This window comes from Pseudoliparis swirei, chromosome 13 (assembly GCF_029220125.1).
Source record: "Pseudoliparis swirei isolate HS2019 ecotype Mariana Trench chromosome 13, NWPU_hadal_v1, whole genome shotgun sequence".
In the NCBI taxonomy this organism is placed as follows: domain Eukaryota; kingdom Metazoa; phylum Chordata; class Actinopteri; order Perciformes; family Liparidae; genus Pseudoliparis; species Pseudoliparis swirei.
The window spans coordinates 1,929,898-1,940,320 of record NC_079400.1 but is presented as its reverse complement, the minus strand read 5'-3'; the positions used below and the strand labels follow the sequence as shown (position 1 = coordinate 1,940,320).

General features: G+C 41.4%; 1 protein-coding gene across 1 annotated transcript; it reads left to right on the top strand.

Moving 5' to 3' along the window:
* Positions 1 to 3,992: 3,992 nt before the first annotated feature.
* LOC130203920 (carbonic anhydrase 4-like) lies at positions 3,993 to 6,320 on the top strand. The gene is made up of 6 exons (XM_056430381.1): positions 3,993 to 4,010; positions 4,808 to 4,913; positions 4,988 to 5,020; positions 5,099 to 5,275; positions 5,960 to 6,108; positions 6,207 to 6,320. Exons 1-6 carry the CDS (start codon positions 3,993 to 3,995, stop codon positions 6,318 to 6,320), a joined length of 597 nt encoding a protein of 198 aa, XP_056286356.1.
* Positions 6,321 to 10,423: the final 4,103 nt, after the last annotated feature.

Below are 10,423 nucleotides of genomic sequence, written 5' to 3'. Positions count from 1 at the left end.
GTTTGACCGGGGCCAGGAGGGGTAACCTTGATCGGTATAAAGAAGGCCGTGACTGTTGTTCGTTCTCGTGTCAGTTCCCGGAGAGCTGTGACGGACTTTTCCTCCTTGCAAGTCAGATTTCAACCTCTCAGCTGAATCTCTAGCATTAATGAAGTCCTACCTGGAGGGAAGAACCCAGTGTGTTAGAGTAGGTGAGGCTGTATCACCTATACTGGGATATGAAGTGGGTGTCCCTCAGGGTTCGATTTTGGGACCATTATTGTTCAGCCTGTATATAAATGACCTCCCCAGTGTCTGTAAGGGATGTAGTATCCAAATGTACGCTGATGACACAGTGATCTATGTCCATGCAAAAAGCAAAGTTCAGGCTGCACTTCAACTCACTGATACCATGGTCCATGTCTCTGAATGGCTCTCAGATTCCTGTCTACAACTAAATGTCAAAAAGACAGTCTGCATGTTTTTCACAAAGACGGCATGTAACTCACCTGAGCCAGATGTCTATGTCTCTGGTGAGCGGCTCCAGATAGTGCCTGAATATAAATACCTAGGTATCTACCTCGACTCAAACCTTTCTTTTAAGAAGCAGGTAAAAAACGTGGCAAAGGTTGTCAGATTTCATTTAATCAATTTCAAATACATAAGAAATAACTTAAACATAGATACTGCAAAACTGTACTTTAACGCAATCATCATTCCATATCTGACCTCCTGCTTGACCAGCTGGGCTCAAGCAGGCAGCACCACTCTGAAACCAATTCAAATCCTCCATAAACAGGCTCTAAAAATACTGGATCAGAAGCCCAGGAGTTATCACCACTGTGCCATTTTAACTAAGTACAGTCTCCTGAACTGGGATAACCTCATTAAACTCGCCAATATGTGTCTTGTTTTTAAAGTTTTTAATGATATGGCTCCTCCCCCACTTGGTGAATTTATGAAACAAAAAACACAGAGTAGCAGACAAACTAGATCTGTGGAGAGGCGACTGCGTCATCCCATTTAGGAGGAGTTCTGTTCGTCAGTCTGCCTTTTCAGTGAAAGCAGGACAGCTCTGGAATGCCCTGCCTCTGATTATGCGCACTAGCAGAACTTTTTACTCTTTTAAACACGGCCTGAAGAACTGGCTTTTTACCAGTCAGATGTGTGAGCATGAACTGTGACTTCCTCCTCAGTGATTGTGTCAATAATTATTGTTTTTATGTGTTTTTTTTAAATTTTATTTTTAATTTTATTTTATGTTTTAATGATTTTATGAAGAGGCCAGTATTTTATCGTAACCTGTATGTTTACTGCTTTTCTATTATGTTACCGTGTTAACCTCTTACTCCTTTAGTGAAGGCTGTAACATCTGGCCACAGGGACCAAAGCTGAAATGTAGCCTTATCTAACGTTAACACATTTACCCATGGGTTGATTAATGTGTACGGTCCCTGTACAAATAAATAAATAAATGAAATGAAAATGAAAGGAATAAAACAGATGAAGGCAATTTTGATTCAGAGACTTCATTCCTTCTTTCCAGATTAACAGAGGAAATCTTCCACTACAGCACTTTGACAACACAAACTCCACTGCAATCGTTGTGATATTAGACACATACATTATCATTTATAAGACAAACATAACGTAACACAACAAAGCCAGAGATGTGAACAAGTGTTCTGCAGGAACATTAACACTATCACCATTTGTAGTTTGAACTACTGTGGGTGGGTTACACACAAAGTTGTTGTCTTCATCAGTGCCTTTGGAGGCGTACGTTAGAAAGCTAACATTTGCCGCAGGCACTTGATCCATGATCCAAGTCTGGAACTGAGATACTCGGGCGTAGACTTCAGGGAAACCAGCCTGGGCACACGGTATTCCAAAGCTGGTAATGCCGGACTGAATCCACCGCGAGTTTTGTTGGCATTGCAAAGGACCACCAGAGTCCCCCTAAAGAAAAAGAGGCAAAGCAGTGAGTTGAAAGTAGAGAGAGGTACCGGAACCTAAAATAGTCTGGAGCTAAATTATTAAACGCCAGACAATTAATAACCTCCATCATTGTATGTTCTTTTTATTACCTTCGCATTGAAAATGCGGAAGGTTATGTTTTGATCGCCGTGTATTTATTTATTTGTATGCGTGTTCCTCACATAACTAAAAAAGTATTAAACCGAATCGCATGAAATTTGGTGGGATGATTGGTTATTATCCGGGACAATTTGATTACATTTTGGGATCGATCGGGTCAAAGGTCAAGGTCATGAAAAGGTCAAAATCTTCTTGAATCGCATGAAATTTGGTGGGATGATTGGTTATTATCCGGGGACCATTTGCACGGCGCCATCGCTCGGTGAACAGAGAATTGTTAACAAACGAGCTAAAGGAGAAGTAGTCTGTGTGTATTTAGCTTAGTATACCGCATATCTTCAATTTGGTAAATTTGTGTGAATTTATGAAGGCAGTAATTCCCATGAGCAGAGGGAGGAGGACAGGATAGTGACTAATCTCTGTGTTCTTCATACTTTATAAACTCAGTAATACTCTTTATTTTTTGACACTTTAGATCAGTGGTCCCCAAACTACGGCCCGCGGGCCGAATCCGGCCTGCCTCCACATTTGGACCGGCCCCCTGAACAATACCAGACGCGTTCCGATTTATTATTGTGTTCACCTGGCCCGCTGCCGTTGAGATTGCAGTGAGACGCGGAGAAAATGTGAAGTGGTGCTCTTCACAATAAAACATCTTTGATGGGACGTGTCGCGTCTCGGCCAATCAGCGTTCAGATGTCCACAGCGTTTGGGAAGTTAGGTTAGCTTGAATGTTAGTCCGCTACATCTGCTGCCGTCACGCTGCACGGTGTAGCGATGCTAACAAAGTACCGTACGTTAAAAACGATGTGATTTAGCATATTTTTAGTATCGATACTTCATTAAAAGAGCGATCAGAGCGCACGCGCTGCTCCGTTAAATGCTGTCTGCACGCGCATGCACTCACAGCGAGTGGCGCGCGTACACAGGTGAGCACACTCTCACTAGCACCCCCCCCCCCACACACACACCCCCATCCCCACCCCGGCTGGCCCTCCAGCAGACAAGGGAAACGTTATGTGGCCCTCTCAGGAAAAAGTTTGGGGACCCCTGCTCTAATCTATTGGTCGAGCAACAACAACAACAACACTGCTTTTATTAAAACGCACACCTGCATGATAGTTGTGGAGAGATGCCAGAAAGGTAGGGCTACCACATAGTCAGGTGCTCCAAGCAGTAAGGTGTCCAAGGCTTTGCTCAAGGGCACCTTGGCAATGCCCAGGAGGTGAACTGGTTCTTTCGTCCACACTCTATAACGGGGTCTGTGCCGGACTCGAACCGCCACCCTCTGGTCCCCAAGACTAGACCCTCCGGATGGAACTATTGCTCCTCCCCATTCCATAATGAGAAGTCTGTGTGAATCCAACAGAGAATATTACCTGACTCTGCAACTCTTGTTTAGCTGTCTGCCTGTAACAACCGTGTACCTGACGGCTGCAGCAAGCAGCTGTTTTCTGGGGGAAAGCCCCAAAAAGCCACGGCCCACTACCTGCTCAGGACCAGCAGACCACGAGACACATGGCTGGAGGACACCGTGTTCAGCAGCTCCAGAGACGGAGAGATATTTCCCTCTGAGACACACAGCTCCAAATGAATTATCAGGTTGCCGTCAGGCCTGGACTCAAATGAGTACTCAGATGCAGAGGATAGAACGTATAAGCCACTGTATTGAATTCAGAACCTCTTTGAGGAGTGACAAAGAAATGGGCTATGAAAAAAATAAACTCACTAAATATCCTATAGGGCCTGCAGCGATTGTTTTGTTGTGTTCTACTTACTCGAGAACAATGTGTTCGTTGCTCGGTCATGCTCTAGACCTGAACCCCTGGCGTACCTACCCAGAGTGCATTGTGGCGGGAGGTATGCTTGTACGTGCCGGTGTACTGTTTGGATGATCACGTTAGATAATCGTCGGGATGGTTAAGTCATATGCTGTGAGTGAAATCCTATCTTTCTCTTCATCTCATCTACCTGACAGCCATAAGCGCTCGGAAGATAGGCCACATTTCTCCGCGTGTTAAGTAACGCCTCAGGAAGCGCATGACTCTGTCAGTCGCAAAGCATAAAGCAAACCGGTTTGTGAAAGGCTTGCAACGGGTTGACGGTAAACCAAGATAAGCCAAGATAAACCAAGATAAGCCAAGATAAACCAAGATAAGCCAAGATAAGCCAAGATAAGCCAAGATAAACCAAGATAAACCAAGATAATTGTTTTTCAAGCACACGATAACGTGTCGATTTCTGCAGTGTAACTTAATAATCATCAAAAAACGAAAATGTGTATTTATTCAGAACATTTCAATGAAATTGCAACATAGAAATAAAGTTGAACTAAATGTATGATGTAAAAATAATGTTGTGTCTCCGGGGAAAGTTTAAAAATTAAAAAAGTTTTTAAGAGTGCTTTTTAAAAAAAGAAAAATAATTTTGGGACTACAGATGAAAAATAGCCTCTTGGCTAACTCTGGCACATTTACTGAAATATTTTTATTAATGTGCTCTGTCCCTTATTAAATAAACCCAGTAAAAAAAAAAAGTACAATTATTTTCTTCTGTACGTCACTCCTCTCTGCTTGAGGCGAGCAGCTCGAGGCAGGGAGCCAGAACCAGGTCTTTGTGACACTTTCAAACTGTTGGTTCCCTCAAATAATTCTCGTGCTCTGTGCGAAGGAAGTGTCAATCCTGCCGTTCGAATGTTGTGAAAGAAACGTGTCTTACATTCTTTGCGTAGGTTCAGCGGTTTCCCATGGCGACAGGCTTCACCAATGTGTATCGGCCTACGCGACCTCTTAATGGACGCCGTGTGTTTGCTTCCCCCGCAACTCCGTCACCATCCAGTGAGTCGTACACTTCCGCTCACATTCGACCCGCAGTGTTTGCGAGTTGACGTATCATCGCTTCCATTCTGCAGGTCATTCGTGGTGCTACGAGGAGGAGCCCTGTGGTATGTACACATCGCTTGATGAGCGCCGCCGCCGCCGCCGGGTTTGGTTCTCAACGTTGTTCCCCTCTCTGCCGTCAGAGTACAAGCCGTCTCATTGGCTCCAGCTGCCTCACTCAAAATGCGGCGGCGAGCGCCAATCGCCCGTCGACATCGAGACGCGCGACACCGTGACGGACGAGCGGCTCGGGGCCTTCGCTTTCACAAAGTTTGACGACAAACACGCCATCAAGCACGTCACGAACACGGGCCACTCGGGTTTGTTGTTTCATATTATGGTCTGTTTCTGACTCCAAGGTAGCCCTCTAAATGTGTTTATTCACATAGATCAGTTTATTAATCATTTTCATCAGAATCCCAACACAAAACTAATGCAGGTAGGTTTTGAGGGTTACGATTAGAGCTGCAAGGATTAATATATTAGTCAAACACAAAATAATCTATTTCTGTTTAATAATTGAATCAGTGAATCTTTTTCTCATGTAAAAGTGAAAACTATTTGCAATTGTTGCAGCATCTCAGAACATAAGCGGTGTTGCTTTTCTTATGTATTTATTTTTCTCTCTTATTGAAAGTAGGCATCATGTCTTTCAGACAATTGACATTGCATGTACAGATTTTTAGATGATGCTCATTTTAGTTATTTCTTCTTACGTATTTCATAGGAAACCGAATACCCTTTGGGTTTTAGACTTAGTTGGTGGAAATAAGCAATTTGAAGGCTTGACTTTGGGCTCTGGGACATTTTTTTTTTAATAACTTTTTATTTTGCATTTTCCACAAACAGATTATTCCTTGACATCTAGAAAAATAAATAAATAATAATAATATATCTACAACATTTTAAGTACTTATTTTCACAATGTATTTCTTACATTGTATTACATAAATCAATGAAGATACTTGCAGGTTACCTTTTCCCTTTTTGTTCTCTCAACTCAGTGAAGTGTGTGCTGAAAGAGGACACGGTGGAGGTCTCAGGGGGAGGTTTGGGATACGTCTACTCCACCCTTCAGTTCCACTTCCATTGGGGCTCAGATAAGTCTGATGGCTCCGAGCACAAAGTGGATTCAAAAAGATACCCAATGGAGGTAATCGCAACCGTTGAACCACAGTGACGCTGCAGTGAATGTGTTGTTGTTTTCATACATTTAGTTGTTGCCAGTGTCATGATTGTGTCTTTGTCCAGATGCACATAGTGAGCAAGAGGAAGGACTTATCTCTGGCAGAGGCACTGACGACTCCTAATGGGCTGGCCGTGCTGGGATTCCTTATCGAGGTGACACTTAATGCATTTGACTAGTTATAGAAGTCAGTCTGTAGGGATATTAGGCAAAACACGGCACATACTGAATTATAAATCATTACAGACATTATATTACACTCTCATTCTACCATACATGACCTATTGTGTTGAAGTGTGGGGGAACACCTACAAAAGCACCCTACAGCCATTATGCATCATGCAAAAGAGAGCAATTAGAATAGTAAATAATGTAGGATATCTTGAACACACCAATTCACTGTTCTTAAAATCACATACACTGAAACTTATGGATATAGTAGAGTTCAAAACAGCACAAATTCTGTACAAAGCTAAACATAATTCTCTTCCTGGAAATATTCAAAAGATGTTTAGAGATAGAGAAGGAGAGTATGAACTAAGAGGGAGATGGAATTTTAAACAACCAATTGTTCATTCAACTTTAAAAAACATGTGCATATCTGTGTGTGGGGTGAAACAGTGGAATAGTTTAACTGATGACATCAAGGAAAGTAAGAATCTGGTGATATTCAAAAAAAAATTTAAAGACATGACTGGACAAGTACAGACGTATTGATGACGCATTATAAGTAACTGGTAATGGGGACAAGTTTTTTTTGTTTTTGTTTTGTTGATTGTTTTAGGTATATGTAGGTATGTTTATTTATGTGTGTGTATATATGTTTATATGGGTGTGTGAATTTGTATGCATGTTTATATGCTTATGTATATATATATATATATATATATATATATATATATATATATATATGTATATGGTTCTCTAAAAAAAGTATTTTCATGAAATCATAGGTTAGGGCATTTATAAGCTTGATAGCTTCAGCCTTGACCCTTTCGGTCAGCCACTTTCTTCTTCTGTTGAAATTTTTTTGGTGTTGATTTTGTATATTATTGCTGATCGAAATAAACTACACTAAACTAAACTAGAAACTAGTCGTAGTCACAGCAATACAATAAACAATGAACCCGTTGTCACGTCACGGGCTGGGGAGGAGTAAACACAGGCAAAAGTGATAGGCTTCAAAATGCAGGGGAATGTTTATTCATCAAAATAATTAAAAAAAAATCCATCCTTCAACAAAAAGCGTCCCAGGGGAGAAAAAGGTTCTTTAAACCAAAACGTATCGTAAGCACGACAAAGTCGTCCTCTTGTTCGTCCTCGGCGTGGATGTCCTTCAGCGCCTGGCTTGTCCAGCTCCTCCCCCCCTGTGCTCCCCCCTCCGTCTCTTCTCAAGCTTCCCAGCCCTGCCTCAATTAGGTGTCCTAAGCACCTGCAGCTGGGTGAGTGATATGATATATGATATGATATGATATAATATGATATGATATATGATATGATATAATATGATATAATATGATATGTTATGATATTCCTTTATTTGTCCGACAGTGGGGACATTTCAAAAATCACAGCAGCGGTTCACAGAGCATCAATGAAAATAAAGATAAAACACAAAACTAAATATGAATACTAATACTCCATATACAGGGGGGAAACAAATAATACAGTGCTGAGTTTGCCAGGATCTCCAGCGATCTACTCGAGTGGTGAGGCAGTCTGGGAGCTTTTCATTATGCCGTGTGTGTAATGGAGCGGGGATAGAGCGTCCCTCCACTACCTGCCTGCTTGTGTTTGACATGTGTCACTTATATGAACACACTATACTAAATGAAGTATTCTTGGAATGCTAATTAGATGTTGTATTTCTTCTTACGAGCAATGCCAGCGAGACATATGGTGAAATACGGCCCCACGCAGGCAGGTGCACAGACACTTTGGGGGGCAGGTGCTCAAACCAAAAAAAAGGGGCATCCATCACCAAAAATGTTGAAACATAAGCAACATGACACTAATTATATGCGGTCCTCGACCTGCGTCTCCTCTTGGCAGGGTTTAGACAGCTAGCTTACACTTTCCTTATGAATAAATATGAATTATTACATGGCAACGACAGTACAAGCGTTCTGATTGGCTAATTGGTAGTCTTGTAAAAAAAAAAAGTTTTAAAAGGCCCCGTCAGATATCAAATCACATTTGGAGGGAATTGATGACAGAGTAATTTTTATTCTTAAATACTGATAAATTGAAGAAAACATTTGTCTCAAGAAAAAGGGTCAGTTTTCATCCAGGACAAAAGGGGAGGAGCTTGAGCACCACTAGGGCTCTATCTGTGCACGTGCCTAAATATTAGGTTTGCATCCGACATGAATGAGAAGTCATGTCACATTGCGTTTGTACGAAGTGTCATTGAGGGCGTAGCAAACAACGGAATGACAGAGTAGGTTGTAATATGCTTGTCTCTCGTTAAATGATGTCGCCTTTGTAAGCGCTCGATGAGTTAGGTGCCAGGGTTCGGCCCTTTTGTTGTTCTGTATGCAGCGGATATCACTGCGGTCAACTCAGCCGACACTCGGATCTCCGTGGTCAACTCAGCCGACACTTAAATTTCTGTGCGCCTATAGACTGATGTTGACGGTAAACGCATTCGATCAGGAGCGCGCGAGGGTTTTGATAAAGTTAGCGGACGGATTCACGTGACACAACATCCGGTTTTGCAAAGTTAGCGGAAAGAACTACGTGACACAACATCCGTTTTTCAAAATAAGATGTCAACAAATCATACACTAGCATATACAAGTAAACAATTAACTGATTTTGAATCTTTATAGATCGTTTATGAGATTTAGCTTAAATTATGCTAACATTAAAACGTGTTTACTGTACCAAGGAAGAGTTTATAAAAATAAAACTCAGACTTTTGTATATTAAAAAAATCCTGTATATAGATTTCCCCAACAGTTCCAGAAAATGAATGATGCAGCTGTGTTCAAGACAGTCCTGACTTCCATTATCCTGGGAATCAGACATATCTACGTTCCCAATTGGGAGATATTTCAAAATAAAAGTCCTAAATGTTTACGAGAAATCTGTCATTTCTTTCATGTTTGAAGTGCTTTATATACATTTTCCCTCATAATGTCCGGCATTGACTGATGCAGCTGTGTTCAGGACAATCCAGACTTCCATTATCCTGGGAATAAGACATATCTACCGACCCAATTGGGAGATATTTCAAATTAAAAGTCCTACATGTTTAAAGAAATCGGTCATTTCTTTCATGTTCGAAGTGCTTTATCTATGTTTTTCCCCATAATGTCCGGCATTGACCGATGCAGCTGTGTTCAGGACAATCCAGACTTCCATTATCCTGGGAATAAGACATATCTACGGACCCAATTGGGAGATATTTCAAATTAAAAGTCCTAAATGTTTAAAGAAATCGGTCATTTATTTCATGTTCGAAGTGCTTTATCTATGTTTTTCCCCATAATGCCCGGCATTGACCGATGCAGCTGTGTTCAGGACAATCCAGACTTCCATTATCCTGGGAATCAGACATATCTACGGACCCAATTGGGAGATATTTCAAAGTAAATGTCCTAAATGTTTAAAGAAATCGGTCATTTCTTTCATGTTCGAAGTGCTTTATCTATGTTTTTCCCCATAATGCCCGGCATTGACCGATGCAGCTGTGTTCAGGACAATCCAGACTTCCATTATCCTGGGAATCAGACATATCTACGGTCCCAATTTGGAGATATTTCAAATTAAAAGTCCTAAATGTTTAAAGAAATCGGTCATTTATTTCATGTTCGAAGTGCTTTATCTATGTTTTTCCCCATAATGCCCGGCATTGACTGATGCAGCTGTGTTCAGGACAATCTTGACTTCCATTATCCTGGGAATCAGACAAATCTACGGTCCCAATTGGGAGATATTTCAAAGTAAATGTCCTAAATGTTTACAAGTAATCGGTAATTTACTTAATGTTTGACGTGCTTTATATGTTTACCCGGAAAAATCTGGGAAATAATTTGGGAATTGTTAATAAAACATGATTTACCCTTCAACTTCCACTGATATGCATGCAAACTAATACATTGTTTCACACACACACACACACACACACAGACACACACACTGACAGAAACACATAGACACACATACGTACACACACACAGGCAGACACACATACTCACACACACAGACACACACTCATACGCACACACTCTTACACACGCACACACAGACAGACAGACACACACTCACACACACAGAC